The sequence below is a fragment of the Oryctolagus cuniculus genome, chromosome 6 (assembly GCF_051225735.1).
Source record: "Oryctolagus cuniculus isolate XC-2025 breed Fujian yellow rabbit chromosome 6, ASM5122573v1, whole genome shotgun sequence".
Classification (NCBI taxonomy): Eukaryota; Metazoa; Chordata; class Mammalia; order Lagomorpha; family Leporidae; genus Oryctolagus; species Oryctolagus cuniculus.
Window position 1 is genome coordinate 148,482,182 of NC_142872.1, and position 25,666 is coordinate 148,507,847.

At 37.4% G+C, this 25,666-nt stretch overlaps 1 protein-coding gene across 1 annotated transcript in view; it reads right to left on the reverse strand.

Annotated features, from left to right (window-relative positions):
• The window catches only part of LOC100349650 (solute carrier family 22 member 22), a 33,666-nt gene extending 8,372 nt beyond the window's left edge, over positions 1-25,294 (reverse strand). Inside the window, exons 1-9 of the mRNA XM_008255868.5 lie at positions 25,198-25,294; positions 23,429-23,852; positions 21,525-21,628; positions 18,063-18,217; positions 17,805-17,973; positions 16,252-16,375; positions 13,120-13,235; positions 11,080-11,294; positions 6,764-6,872 (exon numbers count right to left, since the gene is read on the reverse strand). Of these exons, the coding sequence (XP_008254090.2) occupies positions 6,764-6,872; positions 11,080-11,294; positions 13,120-13,235; positions 16,252-16,375; positions 17,805-17,973; positions 18,063-18,217; positions 21,525-21,628; positions 23,429-23,830 (1,394 nt within the window). The 5' untranslated portion in view covers positions 23,831-23,852; positions 25,198-25,294. The remainder of the gene's footprint in view (positions 1-6,763; positions 6,873-11,079; positions 11,295-13,119; positions 13,236-16,251; positions 16,376-17,804; positions 17,974-18,062; positions 18,218-21,524; positions 21,629-23,428; positions 23,853-25,197) is intronic.
• Positions 25,295-25,666: the final 372 nt, after the last annotated feature.

Consider the following 25,666-nt stretch of genomic DNA (forward strand, 5'->3'; position numbering starts at 1 on the left):
GGTTATAGACATTAAACCTACATGGCTGTTTATATTTCAATCATATTTAAATAAAGTAGCATTTAAAGCTATTTTTTCATGCAAATCCAATTCTTTATGTATGTCACCATCTTTTGTCTACTGATTGTTAACATACAACATGATAGATATTTCAGAAATTCTCTGTAAAGAAATGAAACTATTGTGTGTTCTTTTTTTTTAAACTTTATTTAGTAAATATAATTTTCCAAAGTACAGTTTATGGATTACATTGGCTTCCCCCCCCATAACTTCCCTTTCACTCGCACCCCTCCCATCTCCTGCTCCCTCTCCCATTCCATTCACATCAAGATTCATTTTCAAGTATCTTTATATACAGAAGATTATTTTAGTATATATTAAGTAAAGATTTCAACAGTTTGCACCCACACAGAAAGACAAAGTCTAAAATACTGTTTCAGTACTAGTTATAGCATTAATTTACATTGGACAACACATTAAGGATAGAGATCCCACATGAGGAGTAAGTACACAGTGACTCCTGTTGTTGACTTAACAAATTGACACCCTTGTTTATGGTGTCAGAAATCTCCCTAGGCTTTAGGCATGAGTTTCCAAGGCTGTGCAAGCCTTTTGAGTTCGTTGACTTCGATCTTATTTAGACAAAGCCATAGTCAAAGTGGAAGTTCTCTCGTCCCTTCAGAGAAAGGTACCTCCTTCTTTGATGGCACCGTTCTTTCTACTGGGATCTCACTTGCAGATCTTTCATTTAGGTCCTCTTTTTTTTTTTTTTTTCAGAGTGTCTTGGCTTTCCATACCTAAAATACTTTCATGGGCTCCTCAGCTAGATCCGAATGCCTTAAGGGCTGATTCTGAGGCCAGAGTGCTGTTTAGGACATCTGCCATTCTATGAGTCTGCTGTGTATCCCACTTCCCATGTTGGATGGTTCTCTCCCTTTTTTATTCTATCAGCTAGTATTAGCAGACACTAGTCTTGTTTGTGTGATGCCTTTGACTCTTAGACCTATCAGTGTGATGAATTGTGAACTGAAATTGATTACTTTGACTAGTGAGATGGCATTGGTACATGCCACCTTGATGGGATTGTATTGGAGTCCCCTCACACATTTCTAACTCCACCATTTGGGGCAATCCCGATTGAGTATGTCCCAAATTGTACACTCCTCCCTCTCTTATTCACACTCATATTTAACAGAGATCACTTTTCAGTTAAATTTAAACACGTAAGAATAATTGTGTGTTAATCACAGAGTTCAGCCAATAGTACTAGAACAAAAATAATACTAAAAGGGATAAAGTGTTAAATTGTACATCAACAGTCAGGACCAGGGCTGATCAAGTCACTGTTTCTCACAGTGTCCATTTCACTTCAACAGGTTTCCTCTTTGGTGCTTGGTTAGTTATCACCGATCAGGGAGAACATATGATATTTGTCCCTTTGGGACTGGCTTAATTCACTCAGCATGATGTTTTCCAAATTCCTCCATCTTGTTGCAAATGACTGGGTTTTGTTGTTTTTGACTGCTGTATAGTATTCTATAGAATACATGTCCCATAATTTCTTTATCCAGTCTACTTTTGATGGGCATTTGAGTTGGTTCCAGGTCTTAGCACTTGTGAATTGAGCTGCAATAAACATTAAGGTGCAGACAGCTTGTATGTTTGCCAGTTTAATTTCCTTTGGGTAAATTCCAAGGAGTGGTATGGCTGGGTTGTATGGTAGGATTATATTCAGGTTGCTGAGGAATCTCCAGACTGACTTCCATGGAGGCTTAACTAGTTTGCATTTCCACCAACAGTGGGTTAGTGTCCCTTTTTCCCCACATCTTCGCCAGCATCTGTTGTTGGTAGATTTCTATATGTGAGCCATTCTAACTGGGGAGAGGTAGAAACCTCATTGTGGTTTTGAATTGTATTTCCCTGATTGCTAGTTATCTTGAGCATTTTTTCATGTACCTGTTGGCCATTTGGATTTTGTCTTGAAAAATGTTTACTGAGGTCCTTGGTCCATCTCTCAAGTGAATTGTTTGTTTGTTGTGGAGTTTCATGATCTCATTGTAGATTCTGGTTATTAATCCTTTATCTGTAGCATAGTTTGCAAATATTTTTTTCCCATTCTGTCAGTTGCCTATTCACTTTCTTGACTGTTTCTTTTGCAGTACAGAAACTTCTCAATTTGATGCAATCCCAATAGTTAATTTTGGCTTTGACTTCTGTGCCTCCGGGGTCTTTTTCAAGAAGTCTTTGCGAGTGCCAATATCTTGCAAGGTTTCTCCAATGTTCTCCAATAATTTGATGGTGTCAGGTCATAGATTTAGGTCTTTAATCCATGTTGAGTGGATTTTTGTGTAAGGTGTAAGGTAAGGGTCTTGCTTCATGCGTCTGCACATAGAAATCCAGTTTTCCCAGCAACATTTATTGAATAGACTGTCCTTACTCCAGGGATTGGTTTTGGATCCTTGACCAAATATAAGTTGGCTGTAGATGTTTGGATTGATTTCTGGTGTTTCTATTCTGTTCCATTGGTCTATCCATCTGTTTCTGTACCAGTACATGCTGTTTTGATTACAACTGCCCTGTAGAATGTTCTGAAATCTGGCATTGTGATGCCTCTGGCTTTGTTTTTGTTGTACAAGATTGCTTTAGCTATTCAAGGTCTTCTGCATCTCCATATGAATTTCAGCATCATTTTTTCTAGATCTGAGAAGAATGTCTTTGGTATCTTGATTGGTATCGCATTCAATCTATAAATCGCTTTTGGGAGAATGGACATTTTGATGATGTTGATTCTTCCAATCCATGAGCATGGAAGATTTTTCCATTTTTTGGTATCCTCTTCTATATCTTTCTTTAAGATTTTGTAATTCTCATCGAAGAGGTCTTTAACATCCTTAGTTAAGTTTATTTTAAGGTATTTGGTTGTTTTTGTAGCTATTGTGAATGGGATTGATCTTAGCAGTTCTTTCTCAGCCATGGCATTGCTTGTGTATACAAAGGCTGTTGATTTTTGTGCATTGATATTATATCCTGCTACTTTGCAAACTCTTCTGTGAGTTTCAATAGTCTCTTCATAGAGTTCTTTGGATCCCCTAAATAAAGAATCATATCATCTACAAAAAGGGATAGTTTGACTTCTTCCTTCCCAATTTGTATTCCTTTAATTTCTTTTTCTTGCCTGATGGCTCTGGCTAAGACTTCCAGAACTATATTGAATAGCAGTGGTGAGAGTGGGCATCCCTGTCTGGTACCAGATCTCAGTGGAAATGCTTCCAACTTTTCCCCATTCAATAGGATGCTGGCCTTGGATTTTTCATAAATCGATTTGATTGTATTGAGGAATGTTCCTTCTATACCCAGTTTGCTTAGAGTTTTCATCATGAGAGGGTATTGAATTTAATCGAATGCTTTCTCTGCATCTATTGAGATAATCATATGGTTTTTCTTCTGCAGTCTGTTAATGTGATGTATCACATTGATTGTTTTGCGAACATTGAACCATCCCTGCATACCAGGGATAAATCCCATCTGGTCTGGATGGATGAATTTTCTGATGTGTTGTTGTATTCTATTGGCAAGAATTTTATTGAGGATTTTTGCATCTATGTTCATCAGGGATATTGGTCTGCAGTTTTCTTTCAATGCTGCATCTTTTTCTGGCTTAGGGATTAAGGTGATGCTGGCTTGAAAGAAATAATTTGGGAGGATTCCCTCTTTTTCGATTGTTCTGAATAGTTTGAGAAGTATTGTAGTTAGTTCTTTTTTTATTTTTTTTATTTTTGACAGGCAGAGTTGACAGTGAGAGAGAGAGAGAGACAGAGAGAAATGTCTTCCTTTACCGTTGGTCCACACTCCAATGGCCGCCATGGCCAGCGCGCTGCGGCCAGTGCACTGGGAGCCAGGTGCTTCTCCTGGTCTCCCATGCGGGTGCAGGGCCCAAGCACTTGTGCCATCCTCAACTGCACTCCTGGGCCGCAGCAGAAAGCTGGACTGGAAAAGGGGCAACCGGGACAGAATCCAGTGCCCTGAACCGGACGACAACCCGGTGTGCCGGCACCGCAAGGTGGAGGGTTAGCCTATTGAGCCGCAGCACCGGCCAGTTCTTCTTTAAATGTCTGGTAGAATTCAACAGTGAATCCATCTGGTCCTGGGCTTTGCTTTGTTGGGAGGGCCTTTATTACTGTTTCAATTTCTGACTCAGTTATGGGTCTGTTTAGGTGTTCTGTTTCTTCCTGGTTCAATTTAGGTAGGTTGCATGTGTCCGGGAATCTATCCATTTCTGATAGGTTTCCCTGTTTGCTGGCATACAAGTCCTTGTAGTAATTTCTGATGATTCTTTTTATTTCTGTGGTATCTGTTGTTATGTTTCCTTTTTCATCTCTGATTTTATTGATTTGGGTCTTTTCTCTTCTTTTTTTTTAGTTAGTTGGGCCAATGGGGTGAAAATTTTGTTTATTTTTTCAAAAAACCAGCTCTTCATTTGGCTGATTTTTTTGTAATTTTTTTTTTTTTCGATTCAATCCTATTGATTTCTTCTCTGATTTTAATTATTTCTCTTCTCCTACTAGATTTGGGTCTGGTTTGCTGCATTTTTTTCTAGATCCTTGAGATGAATTGAAAGCTCATTTATTTGGTGCCTTTCCAATTTCTTGATGTAGGCACCTATTGATATAAACTTTCCTCTTAACACTGCTTTTGCTGCGTCCCATAAGTTTTGGTATGTTGTGCTGTTATCCTCATTTACTTCCAGAAAGTTTTTGATTTCTCTTTTGATTTCTTCTATGACCCAGTGTTCATTCAGGAGCATGTTGTTCAATCTCCATGTGTTTGCATATGCTCTAGGGATTCCTGAGTTGCTAATTTCCACCTTCATTCCGCTGTGGTCTGAGAAGCTGCATGGTATGATTCTAATTCTTTTAAATTTGCTGAGACTTGCCTTATGGCCTAGTATGTGGTCAATCCTAGAGAAGGTTTCATGTACTGCTGAGAAGAATGTAAATGCTTTATGTGTAGGATGAAAAGTTCTGTAGATATCTGTTAGATCCATTTGGGCTATAGTGTCATTTAAATCTACTGTATCCTTGTTGAACTTCTTTCCGGTTGATCTGCCTATTTCTGAGAGTGGAGTGTTGAAGTCCCCCAGTACTATTGTATTGGAGTCTAAGTCTCCCTTTAAGTCCCTTAACATATCTTTTAAATGAACCAGTGCCCTGTAGTTAGGTGCATATACATTGATAATTGTTATATCTTCCTGTTGAATTGATCCCTTAATCATTATGTAGTGTCCCTCTTTGTCTCTCTTAACGGTTTTTGTGGTAAAGTTTATGTTGTCTGATATTAAGATGGCTACGCCCACTCTTTTTTCATTTCTTTGGCTTGATATATCTTTTTCCAGCCTTTTACTTTCAGTCTGTATGCATCTTTGTTGGAAAGATGTGTTTCTTGTAAGCAGCAAATAGATGGGTTTTGTTCCTTAACCCAATCAGCCAATCTGTGTCTTTTAACTGGACAGTTCAGGCCATTAACGTTCAATGTGACTATTGGTAAGTAGTAACTTTGCCCTGCCATTTCCCAAAGATATTTTCCAATATATGTTTTGAACTTCCTGTGATCTTTTGCTGTGAGGTTTCCTTCCTTTACCTTCTTTCATATTGATGACCGTGTTTCTGTGTGTTCTTTAAGGGAATAGAATCTCCCAATACATATAAAAGGGTATTCTATAGGAGATTTCTTTCCCTCACATAAATGGAGAAGCACGAAGTCGCAACTGATAACAAGACTTTTGTCTTCCAAGAGCATGGATATTTAGTAAGAGTGACAGATGGATTTTGTCATGGTTAACTTAAATTGTGCAGTGTTAATAGGAAAATTAAATTAAATATCTACAGCAAAATAAATAATTAAGCATGAAATTCAAAAATATCCACACCCAAAGCAAAAATTAAAATAAGTATTTTCCATATTTATTTTTCCATGTTGTCTATAAATTCTGCCAAATATCTCAGGACACTTTCATTGGCAAAAACAACATGTTACACACTAATAAAGACAAAGATATGATGACATTATGACTAGTATTGCATACAACTCTACCCCGAAATCTCTGTGTGACTAACAAGTTTAAAACTACTATAACATAGACAGAGTTGGGAAAATGTTGCAGAAAAATTTGGTCCACTAAAAAATTCTGCCTATATAATGAAGGGTCAGGCATTGTGGTGCAGAGGGGTAAGCCACCACTTCATATGCCAATATCCTAAATAGGTGCCAATTTGATTCCTGGATGTTCCATTTCTGACTCACTTCCCTGCTACTGTGCCTTGGAAAGCACCAGAGGATGGTCCAAGGGATTGAGCCCCTGCAGCTAGGTGGGAGACCAAGATTAATCTCATTCCCGGCTTCAGCCCGCCCCAGCCAGACCACTGGGACCATTTGCAGAGTGAACCAGTAGGTAAAAATCTCTTTCTCTCCCTCTTCTTTTCCCTCTCTCTCTTTCTCTCTCCCTCCCTCTCTCTTTCTCCCTCTCTCTCTCTCTCTCTCATTCTGTCTATCAAATGAATAAATAAATCTTTAATTTTTTTTACTTTTATACATATATTTTTATATATGGAATTCTGCCAAGGACAGCTCAAATGCCAATCATTTATTTGTAAACATCTTTTGAAATACAACTTAAAGTGAATTTTATTTTACTCATTTAAGTTCTTGGAAACTTCCAACATCATTCAGTATATCAAATTGGACCATTTTCAATTTCTTTCATTACCTGAGTGTTGTTGGCACAAGTTCATTTGAGAAAGCTATGTATATCATTACAAAGGATGCAAGGGATGTCTTCACCAAGAGAAAGATAATGAGACGCAAAGTGGCCATATCTATAAACAAAGATTGTGGAATAAAAATAGAGATTATGTCAACATTAATTATTCATTGTATTTTCAAATATTTTCTAACTGCTACTAGGAAATTATCCGGAATCAAGCTTTCACAAACAGTTTCTAACTAAGTAAATGCGAAACAATTAGGTTTTTACAATAAACAGAAAAAAATTCAGAACATTATTAAAACTAGAAAGAAGACCCTAAAATGGATTTGTGGTACAAAAACAGAAAGAAAATAAGCAAGAATAATCCAGAGTTTACAAACACTACAACCCTTAATCTGAAGAGACAACAGAAAAGTAGAAAGACCAGGAATAAAAGTACCCCCAAAGAGGCTGGAAACGTGAAGTCCAAGTCCCAGAATAGCCTTAGCTGCTGCCAGAAACTCAGCTGTCCCCATAGACACACTGAAATCAGAGGACTAGAGAGAAATACATTGGCCTTCATATACTCCCTGATCTTGAAATTTTCATTGATCAAATAATCTGATACACAGTAAAAAAAAAAAAAAAAAAAAGAGATTGAGAACAAGGAATTGCTGAGCTGAGACTTCCTACTGATTTAAGTAAAGCTCAGATGATGAAAGCATTCATAGTGCTCAGGGTCAAAACTTACAACACATTTCAACACCAGTTTTATTCCAAGTAAACTAGTCAAAGTATACCTTTCATTTACTAATTATCTAATAAGCACATCCTATTTCTCCATTACTACATCTGAAGATCTATGTCTTCTGTTTAATGAATTTAACATACTTGAAATTATAATGATTACTAAGAAAAAGTATTATTATTAAATAATATTAAATATTATTAAATATTAAATAATTAAATATTAGAAACTTGTCAATGGATACACAATGTAAAGTGAAATAAACTCTGACATAAATAATGGGAAGTATGTAGAGAGTAAAAGGTTAGAGCTTTCACATTCAGCTGAAGTTTTTATCAACTTAAATAGACTATGATAGCTGTAAGAATTTTAATGCCAGCTTTATGTAAGATGAAGTATATCGCTTAAAAATCATCAAACCAGAAAATAAATATAGCAAGTGAGACACAAGAATGGACCAATAACAAATAAGGAGACTGACTTAGTATTCAAAAGTCAACCAATAAAGAAAAGCCCAGGACCATGCTTTCCAGGTGAATTTTATCAAGCTTTTTTAAAAGAGCATCAACTCTTCTTTAATTTTTCTATAAAATTCAAAAAGAGAAAATATCTCTGGACTAAGTCAATGAAACCAACATGAACCATAAGAAAACAAAATTACAGGTTTTTATTCCAGATGAACATATATTCAGAAATCTTCAATAAGGTGGACATTCTGCACAGAAGTTAAGATGTCACTTTGGGATGCTCTTGCCCTATATCAGAGTATTTTTGTTCAAGTCCTGGCTATGCTTTCAATTCCAACTTCATGTCTTTGTGAACACTGGGAGATAGCAGGTGACGGCCTAAGCATTTTGGTCCCTGTCTTCCATGTGGGAGACCCTGACTGAGTTCTGGGCTCCAACCTTTGGCTTTGACCAACCTTGGTTGTTGAGGGAATTTGGGGGAACTAACCAGCCATGAAAGATTCTCCCTCTATCTTTAAAAATATATCTTTTTCTTTTTTTAAATTTAATTTTTTGAAAAAGTTTTATTCATTTATTTATTTGAAAGTACACAGAGAGAGAAGGAGAGGTAGAGACAGAGAGAGAGGTCTTCCATCTGCTGGTTCACTCCCCAATTGGCCGCAACAACCAGAGACTCGCTAATCTGAAGCAAGGAACCAGAAGCTTCTTCTGGGTCTCCCACATGGGTGCAGGGGCCCAAGGACTTGGGCCATCTTCTACTACTTTCCTAGGCCATAGCAGAGAGCTGGATCGGAAGTGAAGCAGCCAAGACTCGAACCAGAGCCCATATGGGATGCCAGCACTACAGGAAGCAGCTTTACCCACTACAACACAGCAGCAGCTCCTCTTTTTAATTTTAAAGACAGTTTAATGGCCAGTGCTGTGGCACAGTAGCAGGTTAAGAAGCCACCTGTGACCCAGGATGCCCTATCAGAGGTCCAGTGGTGCTGGTCCTGGTTGTTCAGCTTCTGATCCAGTTCCAAAATACTGCATCTGGGAAAGCACAGAGGGTGGCACTGGTGTTTGGAACCTTGCCACCAATGGATCCAGATGGAGCTCCTGTCTCCTGCCTTCAGCCTGGGCTAACCCTGACCATTACAGCCATTTGTGAAGTGAACCAATGGATAGAAGATAGATTCTCTCTCTCTCTCTCTCTCTCTCTCTCTCTAATTCTCCCTGCCTCCATCCCTGTAACTCTGCCTTTCAAATAAATCCTTAAAAAAAGAACTTTATTGGAATACTATTAGCTGAAAAGTGAAATATTCTGTAATCAAGTGCTCATCTATCTCTTACCACCTCAAAAATCACTTTTCAAAGATTTATTTATTTATTTGAAAGTCTGAATTACACAGAGAGAAGGAGAGGCAGAAAGAGAGAGAGAGAGGTCTTGCATCCCCTGGGTCACACCCCAGTTGACAACGGCCAGAGCTGCGCCGATCCAAAGCCAAAAGCCAGGAGCCAGGAGCTTCTTCCAGGTCTCCCACGTGGGTGCAGGGACCCAAGGACTTCGGCCATCTTCCAATGCTTTCCCAGGCCATAACAGAGAGCTGGATCAGAAGTAGAGCAGCCAGGACTTTAACCAGTGCCCATATGTGATGCCAGCACTGCAGACGGTGGCCTTACCCACTACACCACAACACCGGCCCCATCATACCACCGCAAAAATCAGATTCCAATTATACATTGATCTCCTTTTCAAAATATCTTTCAATCATATTTTCTGTTCTCATTATCTTGTACAACTTCTTTCCCTTTCTTTGTCAAGCAAACCCCCATTTATCTGTAATGACTACACTCAAATCCCATATGGAGAGACTCCTCAAAAGTAAGTTTGTAATTAACACATTTCTCCATAATGCATTGGTACCAAACACATGGTGCTACTACAGCGTTCACAGACATATTTTTTTAAACCAGTGGTTTGTACTGCTTGATAAATGATAGTTCAAACACTTATCTTTCTTTTTTTAATTTTTATTTAATAAATATAAATTTCTAAAGTACAGCTTTTGGATTACAGTGGCTTCCCCCACCCCCAATAACTTCCCTCCTACCTACAACCCTCCCATCTCCCTCTCCCTCTCCCATTCCATTCACATCAAGATTCATTTTCAAGTATCTTTATATACAGAAGATTGTTTTAGTATATATTAAGTAAAGATTTCAACAGTTTGCACACACACAGAAAGACAAAGTCTAAAATACTGTTTCAGTACTAGTTATAGCATTACTTCACATTGGACAACACATTAAGGACAGAGATCCTACATGGGGAGTAAGTACACAGTGACTCCTGTTGTTGACTTTTAAACAATTGACACTCTTGTTTATGGTGTCAGTAATCACCCTAGGTTCTTGTCATGCGTTGCCAAGGCTATGGAAGCCTTTTGAGTTTGCCACCTCCGATTTTATTTAGACAAGGTCATAGTCAAAGTGGAAGTTCTCTCGTCCCTTCAGAGAAAGGTACCTCCTTCTTTGTGACCCGTTCTTTCTACTGGGATCTCACTCACAGAGATCTTTCATTTAGGGTTTTGTTTTTTGTTGTTTTGTTTTGTTTTGTTTTGCCAGAGTGTCTTGGCTTTCCACACCTAAAATACTCTCATGGGCTCCTCAGCCAGGTCCAAATGCCTTAAAGGCTGATTCTGAGACCAGAGTACTGTATAGGACATCTGCCATTCTATGCGTCTGCTCTGTATCCTGCTTCCCACGTTGGATCTTTCTCTCCTTTTTAATTCCATCAGTTAGTATTAGCAGGCACTAGTCTTGTTTATGTGATCCCTTTGACTCTTAGTCCTATCACTATGATCAATTGTGAACTGAAATTGATCACTTTGACTAGTGAGATGGCATTGGTACATGCTAGCTTGATGTACATTTATCTTTCTAATGACTGCTTCAAGAAAATTATAAATGTGAAGTGTTACTGATTAAGCAGTGCATGACCCTCAAAGCAGCTAAATGTTAAATTCTAGTGTTCTTGGCATTAATAGTAAATGTGAATTATATTCAGAAAATTTTAAAAATCAATGATTATTGCAAAGAAACACATTTTTATGAGAATTTCAAACAATGAAAAATCTCACCTTTGGACACAAATATATTGACCACAATACAGCTTCCAGCAACAAGAAATGAAACAGCTGTTGAAGGGCGACGTCCAACATGCCTTATTACAAAAAATGTAAGTAATTTGGAGGGAAATTCTACCACTCCTAGTAGAAACTGGGACAGGAAGATATCATCCCCCAAGCTCTGAACATCCAGCATGAGGCCATGAGAACTGAAAACTCCCGAAAACCTGGGAAGGAAAGTACAGAGGTGTTCCATTAACTTGGTAATGCAGTGTTTCATTATAGTGTGTGTATTTGTAACCTTTGTAAGTATTTCCCTTAAACACATTATTAAGACCAAAATATTCTGGGTCCAGCGCCGTGGCTCACTTGGTTAATCCTCCACCTGTGGTGCCAGCATCCCATATGGATGTCGGGTTCTAGTTCCCGTTGCTCTTCTTCCTGTCCAACTCTTTGTTGTGGCCCGGGAAGGCAGTGGAGGATGGCCCAAGTGCTTGGCGCCTACACCCACATGGGAGACCAGGAGGAAGCACCTGGCTCCTGGCTTCAGACTGATGCAGCACCGGCCATAGCAGCCATTTGGGGGCGGGTGGTGAACCAATGGAAGGAAGACCTTTCTCTCTGCCTCTCTTCCTCACTGTCTAACTCTGTCAAATAAATAAAAATAAATAAATAAAAAGAGAGATAGTCTCAAGTTCATCCTTTAAAAAAAAAAAAAAAGACCAAAACATTCCGAGATGAAATAGAAGAATTTAAGGTACAATGGAAAGTTATTTAAAAATTTTTGAAAACATGAATAATGAGGAAAGCCTCAATAATGAATTCAGTGTGAAGCTAAAGGAATAAATTTACCAAAAGTGATATACATTTGATCTAATGTTACAATTCAGTCTAAGTTCTGATTATGAATGTCTCAGGAGCCAAAGTGAAAACTGAGACCATTTTATTCCAAAGAAGGAAAAGATAACAAATGTTCTTTTCCATAAATTTAGAGAAGACAATCAGACTTGTCTAGATTTTCACGTTTTGAAAACATTAATTAGGCTTATCATATTGCTGGAATTTTAAACAATTGGCATCACATAAAATGTGGCTTCTATAATTTGGAACAAGATCCTGATAAATTTTTTATTTGAAAATACCAAAGTTCATTAAAATCAGTAGAACAAAGTAATAGACTCATACATGAGCATTGCATATTAATATGTACAAATGTAACTTAACATTTCCTATTAAAGTTACATTCTGAAAATGGGCATTGGCCTAGTGGTTAAGAGGCCTGCATCCCATATTGGAGTACCTGAGTTTGACACCGTTCTTCAATTCCCGACTCCAGCATCTTGCCAAAACAGCCCCTGGGAGGCAGCAGTGAAAACTCAAAGAATTTGATACCTTCCACTCAAGTTGGAAACTGGAATTGAATTCCTAACTCCTGGTTTCACCCTCAACTTAGCCTTGCTGTCTCAGATACCATAGGTGAAATAACAGATGGGGGTTTTCTATCTGCTGTCAAATAAATAAAGAAAAATAATTAAAAATAAATTTACTATCAATGTATATAGCACAGTATTCAGGTTTTCTCATGTAACTGAACAATATTGTAGAGGACTGTATTTTAAAAACTGGAGATCAAAGAGGGATAGTGTCCAATAGTACAGTCAAACTTTGGTAGAAGTTGAATATGTGTATAGAGGATTCAGGTATTATACTCCACATCTTTATATGATATTATACAATATTGACCAATTTGTCAGAAAATCAGTTTTATCTTCCCCATTTAGTGGAACCTTGTTGAGATCCAATTTATCTTTTAATTTTGATTTTTCCTTTCCTCCAATTCGTATAACTCATAACCACCTTCTGAAAACCCATTCTCAAACACTTGATTCCCTTTGGATTGCTTTATTCTTTCCTACTTCCTTTTGGACTTTTGTTTCTGATATCAAACAAAAGAGGGGGAAGTATCCCCTTAAACCAACACTCCTCAAGTTGCTTCACATGACACTGGCACTGCTGAATACATGTTAGATGAGGAAAAGTGAAACTACTTACCCTAAAAAGGATCCACACAGCACAATCCTGCACACTGTAGGATTAACAATGATCTCTTTTATTTTGAATTGTTTTTCGCTCGTGTTCAGTTCTTCCTTCATTTTGTATGTTAAAATCTTCAACAAAAAAAATGAATCAAAAACTATTTAGATTTAGTAAAAGGAGTCCTAATTTCCAAAAATTATTCCTTTTATTCCCAATTGCACTGCTAATCTCTACCGGAATGAAACAAAATAGGATAACCTCCCTATAACCACATTGGCATGGGTCATATTTACAATATCTCACAACTAATAATTTAAATCATTAAACACAATCAGTGTATTAACAGGTTAAAATATACTATACAAACATTATAAAGCTGACTTCTAAATGACATAAAATGCTGCAGAAATCCTTTTCCATAATTATAAAATTATTCATTGGTGGTTAGAAATCCCTGATGGGGAATCCCATCAAGGTGGCATGTACCAATGCCACCTCACTAGTCCAAGTGATCAATTTCAGTTCACAATTGATCACACTGATAGGTCTAAGAGTCAAAGGGATCACACAAACAAGACTGGTGTCTGCTAATACTAGCTGATAGAATCAAAAAGGGAGAGAACAATCCATCATGGGAAGCAGGATACACAGTAGAATCATAGAATGGCAGATGTCCTAAATAGCACTCTGGCCTCAGAATCAGCCCTTAAGGCATTCGGATATGGCTGAAGAGCCCATGAGAGTATTTTAGGCATGGAAAGCCAAGACACCCTGAAAAAAAAAAAAAAAAAAAAAGAAGAAGACCTAAACGGAAGATCTCTGTGAGTGAGATCCCAGTAGAAAGAACGGGGCCATCAAAGAAAGAGGTACCTTTCTCTGAAGGGAGGAGAGAACTTCCATTTTGACTATGATGACCCTGTCAGAATAAGATCAAAGTCGGCGAACTCAAAAGGCTTCCATAACCTGGGCAACTCATGACTAGAGCCTAGGGAGATTACTGACGCCATAAACAAGAGTGTCAAATTGTTAAGTCCTCAACAGTAGTCACTGTGTACTTACTCCTCATGTGGGATCTGACCTTAATGTGTTGTCCAATGTGAAGTAATGCTATAACTAGTACTGAAACCGTATTTTACACTTTGTGTTTCTGTGTGGGTGCAAACTGATGAAATCTTTACTTAATATATACTGAATTGATCTTCTGTATATAGAGATAATTGAAAATGAATTTTGATGTGAATGGAATGGGAGAGGGAGCGGGAGATGGGAGGGATGTAAGTGGGAGGGAAATCATGGGGGGGGGAGCCATTGTAATCCATTAACTGTACTTTGAAAATTTATATTTACTAAATAAAAAATAAAAAAGATAAAAAACTAAAAGCAATAAAATTACAAAAAACTAAAAAAAAAAAAGAAATCCCTGATGTACTCTTTTACTCTTTTGTTTAACACATACCTAACTAGCTACTGATGCATGACTTGTTATGAAAACAGCAACAAATCTTCCCCAAGAATGTCCCATTACATTGATTCCACAAAGTGGTTAATCTTCTGCCTGCTCTTAGTTATCTAGTAAAAGTATTCCCATTAACTTTCTCTACTGTACTGTTTCATATGTTTTGTATATTCTTTATCTGATGGAACAAGGACATAAGCCTCAACCATCTTGGGTTCTTGTTACCCTGCCTTCTTCCAAGAGATCAATTCAGCCTCACACCCCATTGTTTCCACCCTATCCCCTGCATTCCAACCCCAGGTTTGGAAGCCATCAGGCCAAACTTGAAAAACCTGTATGGAGAAGCTCACCTCTGCCTACTGCCCCCATTGCCACCTGTAGCCCACCTAAGATCTAAAAAGACCCAGCCTGCTGAGGTCTGGGCCCTCTATCACATGTCTGGTCTGTGTGCACGATGGTAGTTGGTCAACCTTTGCAAGTTTATTTTCTTTGAATAAATTTGATCTGGCTGTGAGTTTGTATTCTGTCTCCTCTCTGTTCTGCGCCCTTTTTCTTACATTTAGTGTCCTGTGTGAGGAGGCATCAATCTGCACCTCTTTGTGTTACATTATCTGTGTTACTTTTTTAAGGCATTTATATAATACATTAGATTCTCAAGGTCACAGCAAATACATGATAATTACTATGACACAATTCTCAGCAAAGTATATGTTATTGTGCTATTAAAATGAACAGAAAAAATTCAATGTAGTTCAGAGACACATTCTAAAAATATAATACTTATCTTTTTCTCTCTCTTCCTCTCCCCCACCTTTCTTTCTTCTTGTCTTTCTTTCTTCATTATTGAGATAATGTACTTTTAATTTACATTATAGTCAAAGGTTAGTGTTCTACTAAATATAGTTCAACAAGTAAAAAAACTAATTCAGTTGTATCAAATTGATTTATGTAATCAACTTTTATAAGTGTTATATTTTATATTATCTAAAATGAGTATAAAGTTTGAAATTGGCCTAATAAATCCATGTAAATCTATGAAGACAACCAAAACTCGTGAATCATGTGACAAAGCTTAGCTTATTACAGATATGAAAATACAGAACACCTAAGAAGAAAATTCCATGATTTTCTTTATTTGATCATACTTTCCAATTTAGGAAATGTTGATTAGGCATATAGATGGCAAGTTAGGACTCTATTTTTGGAGTCAGTTTGTTGAGACAACAGCCCATGTCCTTCAAAGGGACCCAGATCACTTCAGAGGCATGGGATACTTGTCTATTTCTGCCACAATATGGTGCAAAGACAATTATTTTAATATCTTTTAGAGCAACCCATCATAAGGAGTGTCATGTTAGAATTATGACAATGATAGATCCTGACTTCAGAAAATAAGAAATAAAGGGTGACTAAACATCTGTGACTCCTCATTGCCCTCAATACTCAGTGGAACTTGAAATGGACTTACAAAATCCTTACACCTCTGCCCTAATCAATTTTTTAAATTCCAAAAATCATTTTAACATACATTTTTTCTAATCTTCAAATACCAGCTATACACAAAAGGTAATAATAATAATAGAATTTGAATTCTTATATTTCTTAGCTATGTACATCAATAATTTTACTCATTTTCATTTATTGTTGGCATAAGGAATTTGATTAAAGAAATAGTAATTATCTTTTCTTACCTCAGTAGTCAAACTTTGTGCAACATCTTTATTTCCATTAATATAGGCAATTCTCTTAAGTTCTTTTAATGCCCGTTCTGTTTGTCCAGTTGCAATGAGCCAGCGCACTGACTCTGATACCACACTGTTTGAAAGGCAACACATACGGTTTTTGGAGGAATATGTCACATTCTAGTCCAGACAGATTCCTGTCCTCTTACAGAAGGGAACAATCTTTCCAGAATACATCATCCCTTCTATTCAGAAAGACCTAATCCACATTGTGTAACCAGCCCTCTACCTACTCAACATTTTCACAGCCATAACCTGTTCCCAGCCCTTCTATATCTCAGAAACCTTATTTTGATTCCCAAGTAACTAACAGAAATTCCTTGATTCAAAAGTTGGATATAATATTCTTTTACTTCTCTTTTTACTTACTTCAGAAGTCACTGCCATCTCCATATGTGACAGCTATGGGGATTTACAATTTTTAAAGACACATCTTTGTTCTCAGAACTTTCAAATATAATTAAAGTTTCATATTGTTGATTTTAAGTAATATCCAACATTTTATCCCTGAAAAGACTAAATACAGTTTATGACACTACAATAAGTACTTTGGGAATGAAAGACTATTTTATCACTCCCTAAATCGAAATCAGAAAAGAAACCATGTAACTCAGGGATATTTTTCTGGGGTTTATCTAAGGATAAAATCAGCAATCGAATGAAAAAAAAAAGCAGGTAAAGTGAAAACTTTAATAGAAATTTTGAATTTTTATTAATTTATTTTTATTTAATTATTTGAAATTCAGAGACAGAGAGAGTCAGAATGAAAGAGCTCTTCCATATGCTGGTTTAATTCCCAAATGCCCATGACAACCAGGACCAGATCAGGATAAAGCCAGAGCCAAGAGTGCAGTCTGGATCCTCCAAGTAGGTGACAGGTATACAACTACTTGACCCATCACCTGCTGCCACCCAGTATATGTAAGCAAAAATTATAAGCCACCAATTGTCCTAATTTTATAAACTTAACAATGACCTCCTTTTCTTAAAATTGAGTTTTCAGATTTCAAACCTAGTTTTCTTTTTCTCAGAATTACACTTACAAATAGCTCTGAGAGCATGAATAAGTTGCAAAATATTTTTAGAGGAGCCAGCGCTGTGGAGTAGCAGGTAAAGCCACCCCTTTAGTGCTGGCATCCCTTATGGGCACCATTTGGAGTTCCAGCTGCTCCACTTCCTATCCAGCTCTCTACTGTGGCCTAGAAAAGCAGTAGAAGATGGCTCAAGTGCTTGGGCCCCTGAACCCACACGGGACACTAGGAGGAAGCTCCTGGCTCCTGGCTTCAGATTGTTGCAGCTCCAACCATTGTGACTATGTGGGGAGTGAACCAGCAGAAGACCTCTCTTTCTCTCTCGCTCTCTCTCTCTCTCTGCCTTTGCCTTTCTGTAACTCTGCCTTTCAAATAAATAAATAAATCTTTAAAGAATAATTTTAGAGTTAAGCCTTTATGTATCACAAATATTTAAGCAAAATGGCTTAGTATATAGCAAAATTCACATACCAGAAAAAAAGAGAAAAAATGAAGTAAGGCAGAGAAACCACCAACTGGAGGATATGCCAGTCACGGAACATATAAGCTAGTCCTCCAAGCAACACCTGGCCCATGCTCATAGAGAGTCCAAAAACTGTGATAATTGTGGGATGCCATTTCAGTGAAGTCCCTTCTAAAACTGAAGAGAATCAAGGATATTCAATATCATTTAAGAAAAACGACTTCAAAAATCTAATAACATTTGTGTAGAAATCAAAGCAAACTTACGAAGTATAAGGCTATTGAACTGAACCGTACCCATGCAGGCAGAAAACAGAAATCTCAAAGCACAGTAAATGGAGAACATGGGTGCAAACGCGCAGCAGGTACCCAGGATTCCACAGGCCAAGCAACAAAACAGCAGCAATGGCTTCCGTCCAACTCTGTGGTCATAACAGTTAACTTAGTGAAAATTACAACGAAGTTTTGTAAATCATTGGATCATCCCAGAATTCAGAATTTCAAGCTATTTGTTCTCCACATGCCACTCACACAATGGTCACACCCCAAGTGATCATGAAGTTGAGATATGTTTAAGATAAATATTATAATCACTATTCACATGAGTTTTAGTAAAGCAGAATTCACACGATATGTTTGCAAAATCATTATAATGATAATTTCATAAAGATAGAAGAAATGAACCCCATAGCCAGCGCCACAGCTCAATAGGGTAATCCTCCACCTGCGGCACCGGCATCCCGGGTTCTAGTCCCTGTCGGGGCACCGAATTCTGTCCTGGTCACCCCTCTTCCAGTCCAGCTCTCTGCTGTGGCCCAGGATGGCAGTGGAGGATGGGGCAAGTGCTTGGGCCCTGCACCCATATGGGAGACCAGGAGAAGCACCTGGCTCCTAGCTTCAGATCAGCACGGTGCGCTGGCCGAATTGCACGGGCCGCGGCGGCCATTGGAGGGTGAACCAATGGCAAAGGAAGACCTTTCTCTCTGTCTCTCTCTCTCTCTCACTGTCCACTCTGCCTGTCAAAAGAAGAAGAAGAAGAAGAAGAAGAAGAAGAAGAAGAAGAAGAAGAAGAAGAAGAAGAAGAAGAGGAGGAGGAGGAGGAAGGGGAAGGGGAAGGGGAAGGAGAAGAAGGAGAAGAAGAAGAAGAAATGAACCCCACTCACTGCTGTAAAATGAGTATTCGAGATTAATCCATGATGACCTATGAGACAAGAATTTTTGTTATATAAGCATCTCCTAAAGTTGTGTGTATTCTATTTGTCAGATATTCTTTGTATAATTTTTTAATGAGGCACAAAATTTCAAGTTACTAGTTTATCTGATTCTCAACTCAAGCATCAATACGCTGATGTTGAGGTGGAAGGGGAGACTGTTTAGTACTTTTTGACAAACAATGTCAGTTTCCAAAATATAACTCACAGAGTGATTTTTAACAGAAAATTCACAATATAAAATTATAGATGTATGAGCTTATATTGTAATTTTTATCCTTGAGTGAGCTCTCATATCACCAAAGCAGTCAATAGAACAACAGAATGCATGTCTGAATATATAAGCAAATCTTTTCACTACCTGTGATCTCTTCTCAAATCCCCCAATATATTCATCATATGCATCTCATCATTGCTAAAAACAATAGAAATATAACATATTTATCAACACTAATTGTGATCTTTTCTAAATTCTTTATAAGTAACATCACATGTAATTCATAGAACTGAAAAGGAAGTTACAAATATTTAAAATTGATTATTTCCATCTTTTTTTTTTTTTTTGATAGGCAGAGTGGACAGTGAAAGAGAGACAGAGAGAAAGATCTTCCTTTGCCGTTGGTTCACCCCCCAATGGCCGCTGCAGCTGGCACACCGTGCTGATCCGAAGCCAGGAGCCAGGTGCTTCTCCTGGTCTCCCACGTGGGTGCAGGGCCCAAGGACCTGGGACATCCTCCACTGCACTCCCTGGCCACAGCAGAGAGCTGGACTGGAAGAGTAGCAACCGGGACAGAATCCGGCGCCCCGACCGGGACTAGAACCTGGGATGCCGGAGCCGCAGGAAAAGGATTAGCCTATTGAGCTGTGGCGCCAGCCGATTATCTCCATCTTAAAGATAAGAGTGATAAAATATGAGTAGTGTATGAAAACAGAGCGCAGGCTGCTCAGCATTGCCTCATAGCAAATCCTACTCCTTTTGCATATAAATCACAACACTCTTCACAATTTATAATTGATCTGCTTAAGGATTTGATAGCCTGCCCATCTTCTTAATTACAATGTTAAGATCCATGAAAGTTATTACTGATGTGCATATCTGTGTGTTTTTGACATTTTTCAACTCAGTTCAGAGAATTTCTGCATTTCTGGTTCTACTGAAGTCAAAATAAATGCCACCTTCGGTGGCATCCTTAGTGTTCTCTTCCTACTTCAATGAATATACAATTTACTAACTGGATTACTTTATTCCTTATTAACATCAGTAATATTAATTCCAGTCTGCTAATTTTCAATCTTTTATGTCTACCGCTTTTTTCAAGAAACTGTCTCAATAGTCTCCTGGTGAGTCATCGTGTTTCTATAATTATTTCTTAAAGTCTATCAAAAAACTATTTTAAGGCATTCGGATCTGGCTGAAGAGCCCATGAGAGTATTTTAGGTATGGAAAGCCAAGACACTCTGGCAAAAAAAAAAAAAAAAAAAAAAAAAAAAACCCACCACCACCAAACCTAAATGAAAGATCTCTGTGAGTGAGATCCCAGTGGAAAGAACAGGCCATCAAAGAAGGAGGTACCTTTCTCTGATGGGAGGAGAGAACTTCCACTTAAGTCAGTGAATTCAAAAGGCTTCCATAGCCTTGGCAACTCATGACTAGAGCCTAGGGAGATTACTGATGCCATAAACAAGAGTGTCAAATTGTTAAGTCAACAACAGGAGTCACTGTGTACTTACTCCTCATGTGGGATCTGTCCTTAATGTGTTGTCCAATGTGAAGTAATGCTATAACTAGTACTGAAACAGTATTTTAGACTTTGTGTTTCTGTGTGGGTGCAAACTGATGAAATCTCTACTTAATATATACTAAATCAATCTTCTGTATATAAAGATACTTGAAAATGAATCTTGATGTGAATGGAATGGGAGAGTGAGCGGGAGATGGGAGGGGTGCGAGTGGGAGGGAAGTTATGGGGGGGAGGAAGCCATTTTATACATAAAGTGTACTTTGGAAATTTATATTTATTGAATAAAAGTTAAAAAAAAACTATTTTAAGCATACCATGTACATTTGATAAAGACACACACACACACACACATACAGTTTTTCATGTGACTATGTCATTTTTTTGGTTATCAAATTTAAGGAGAAAATGAGGATTCAGTTCTCACAAAAATCTTAGCTTAACTTTATTTCATAATTACCTTTTGTGAAACTTTTTCATGAAATGTATTTGTTATTTTTCATTTCGTAAACATTTTTACCTACCCACTTCCTTTACACCTGCCTTCCTACCTGGAAGTTTTCCATTTTTTTATGGATCAGCTCAAGTTTTACTCCTATTGGAAGTCCAGGCTGTGGATTTCAACCTTCCGAAGTTCTGCATTTCCTCAATTTCCACCTATGATTTGGCTCCCATCCTCTCTCCATTTACATCCCTTAATGTGTATAATTCTCAGCATAAATGTGCACAAGCATTTACCGAGATTTAGAGATGATTCTTGTTCATAAGATGAAGCTTACCTGTCAGAAAGGAAGCCACATAGAGGAGAACCCACCAAAAACCCTGCCATGTAGATGGCCTGGGCAAAGGATTTGAAAGACTGATATTCACACACTAAATTCCACTGCAAAAGATTGGGTAGAAAATGGCACAGCTTAAATAACTGAACACATCACCATAAAAAAAAAGTAAAGTACAAATGTTCTGAAATCATAGACGTTACCTGAATTACTGATCAGCAAATTCTGACCTGACTTGAATTCATTTGAGGTAAACATGACCCAAACTACTGGCCTCGTTTGAAATGTTAATCCCTCACAATGTGAAAGTACACATTTTCTGGTTAAATATTAAAATAAAAATATCATGGTTTTCAAACCATTAAATGTCATAAACATTATATTACCTTTTAAAATATGAAATGACATCTTTTCATCAAATTACTATTTATATTCATTGCCTATATTCCTGCTGAACTATGGTCCTTTTACTTTTTATTCATTAAACTCTTCTCAGTGGAACATTAAGCCATTGGTTATAATGTAAATTAAAAATTTGTTATCTCAAAAATTAAAAATAATTTAAATTTTGAAATCCTATGTGGCCTTGAGAATTACAGCTGTGGAATTACGGATCTCTCAGGGTCACATTGAGATTCAGTAAGAACAGTGCTTTGAATAGGTCTGTCCTTGCTATTTATTCTCTTCTTTCTCCTTTGTACTAATGGTTCTGTCCAGGCTGGCACTGCGAGTCAATAGGCTAATCCTCCACAGAGCGGCGCCAGCACACCGGGTTCTAGTCCTGGTTGGGGTGCCAGATTCTTTCCCGGTTGCCCCTCTTCCAGGCCAGCTCTCTGCTGTGGCCCGAGAAGGCAGTGGAGGATGGCCCAAGTGCTTGGGCCCTGCACCCCATGGGAGACCAGGAGAAGCACCTGGCTCCTGCCTTCAGATCAGTGTGGTGTGCCGGCCGCAGTGTGCCAGCCGTGGCAGCCATTGGAGGGTGAACCAACGGCAAAAGGAAGACCTTTCTCTCTGTCTCTCTCACTATCCACTCTGCCTGTCAAAAAAAAAATGGTTCTGTCCAACTTATTAGAAACACCTCACATTCTTTGAATTAACATTTTATATAATTAAGTTGCACACTGGAAGAACTTGACATATTTCTTAATTAACTCAAGGCTTGACATGATACATGGATGTAGTCCTCCTATAATATTTATTAGACATGGGAATAAAGGAGAAGTTAACCTTTCCTTAACTCAGTTTTCTACATTTCTACCCTTGTTGAAGCCAGACTTGATATATTTTTTTCATGTCCCAGACACGGAACCCAAACCAGAACACAAATAGATAAACTTGCATTGAGCACTACCAAGTGCCAACTTTCCAATTTTTATACATACTGTTAATTTAATCCTTATAAAATCTCTGAAATAGTTATTATCATTTAACATGTAAAATTTGTGTTTTTAATAGTTATGTTAGAATAACAATAAAAACTGAGATTGCCTTGGAAACCAAGATAGTCATCCTGTCTTAAACATTGGTAAACTAAGGCAGTGAACTGCTAATTGTGAGTGACTGACCTAAGATTTTAACACAGATCATCTGACTTGAGACTTCCATCTAAATCATAACGCTTGAATATTTCTAATACATTCAATTAAATGTCTTGAAAAAAGTGTTTTTATTCTCATTTTAAATATAAGAAAATGATGATACTTTTTTTTAAATATATACAGGGATATCTGTAAAGGATGGCAGTGACCTAAGGCTATAATTATATACATTAACACAAGCTAAAGCACTTAGCGTGTGACCCTAATCTGAGGTGTTTTGTGCAGATTAGAAATGTTTCTTATCCCTCATGAACTCATGACATCCACTCTCAATTCACTCCTTGTCACCAACTATTCATCTATTACCTCAGTCCTGATGGTAGAAGTGAAAACACTTTGATCGTATATCCACCCATCCAGACATGGCTCTGTTTCTAGATCGATGTTATTGGTGGTTGACACATTGGAATTTAAGAGTTGCCACTGTGTCTGGCGGAACCGACGGCATTGCTCTGGTTTCTGGTTTAGGTCCATTGGGATAGATACCCTCAGTAGGGCTTCAGCTGTAAGGTTTACGGTGATGTTGGCTTCAGATGTAAGGTTGTCAAGGAGTTGTACATAGCAACGGTGAGCTGGAGTCGCTGATGAAAAATTCTCCATAAAATCATGAGGGGATGACAGGATATTTAAAAGCATGCAAAGGATTGCATTCAAAATCTGAAACCTCCCACCTTTGCCTACATACTCTAGAAGCTCATCGAAGGCCATGATTTAGGATTGGACGTGTCAGCTGTGGAATAACAAATTTTTCAAGACAGAAATTAAATTTTTAAAAAATCTTTAATGAGGTATATAAGAAAATGTCTTTCTAAATTAGGAAGTTAGAGAATTGAAGCACTCAGGCACTATTTTTAGACAGCAAATTTTACTTTCTCTGTCTTCTTATGAAGTGGTATAAGCACTATACTATTTTCATTTCACCCAGAGCAACGTGTTCTATTTCATGACAGAAATTGAAAAGAAGACATATCCGTGAGGAAGTAATTGAATCAAAACTAACCATTGCTAGTGATTATAGTTCATGTGCAAAGTAGTAAATTACGCTCAGCTCTCAGGAAATAATCTTTTGCTTAATATTAATAGATAAAGATTGTATAATTTCAAGGTATACAACATGCTATAGTTTATATACCTAGATGTCATTCATCTTAAAACATCAAGTTTGTATCCTTTGATCAATAGCTTCTCACTTCTCTACCTTGAACCTCTTTAAATTGTTCTACTCTTTGCTCCCATGAGTTCAATATTTTTAGTTTCCAGATGAGCATGTGATGGTACAGTATTTCTCTAAGTGTTTGGTTTATTTCACTTAGCATAGTGTTCTTTTTGTTCATTCATGTAGTTGCAAGTTATCAAATATTTTATAAATATATACCCCATCTTATTTACCCATTTGGTCAGGTATATAAAAAGTGCTCAACATCCTTAATCCCCAGAGAAATGAAACACAAAGTAACAGTTAGATATCACCTCATACTTGTTAAAAATCCAAAAAAAAAAAAAAAAAAAACTACAAAAGATAACAAGTATTGGTAAGGGTGTGAAAAAAGGAAAATCTTGTTCACTGTTGGTGGGAACATAATACAGTGCAGTCATACATTTTTTAAAAATTGGAGATTCTATCTGAAAATTAAAACAAAAACTACTACTATATGATCCAATTATCCTGTCCCTGGGAATATGTCCAAAGGTAATGAAATAGCTGCATATACATATATATATATGTGTGTGTACATAAATATACATGGAATATACACATACATATACACATATACATACATACATGTATCTGTACACACAAATACATATACAGTACATTTTATGTGTATGATAATATATGTAGCATACTTGTAAAATATATATTTATATATAATGTAAATAATATAAAACACTCAAAAAAACAGTTACCTAATATGATTAAATATTTCAAAAAATTTTATCAAATCGTGACAACATTCAACTTCTTTATTTTTTTCTATAAATTGAGCTCTTTCTGATTTGAATGTTCAGTGAATATTCTTATCACACCTGTCAATTCCATGGACTGGTATAATAAAAATGAGATAGGAACTCACCTCTGTATGACTTCTGTTCACCACATTCAGAAAAATAAATCAACACCCAGGATTTAAATCTCAAGCATCTGGGCTGAAGACAGAAAACCCTGAGCAAATATGATGAAGTTAATACTTTACTTCTAGAACTCATGCTCAGAAACTAAGCGTTCAAATGACTGAACTGAAGTTTCACCAAATCGGGTTATGTATATTCATCTTCTTGAAGCTAATTTATATCATAAAAGATAATTTTTGAATTTATTTGACTGGTAGAGTTATAGACAGTGAGAGAAAGAAAGAGACAGAGAGAAAGTTCTTCCTTCCGTTGGGTCATTCCCCAAATGGCTGCTACGGCCGGTGCTGCACCGATCCAAAGCCAGGAGCCAGGTGCTTCCTCCTGGACTCCTATGCGGGTGCAGGGCCCAAGCACTTGGGCCATCCTCCACTGCCTTCCCAGGCCCCAGCAGAGAGCTGGCCTGGAATAGGA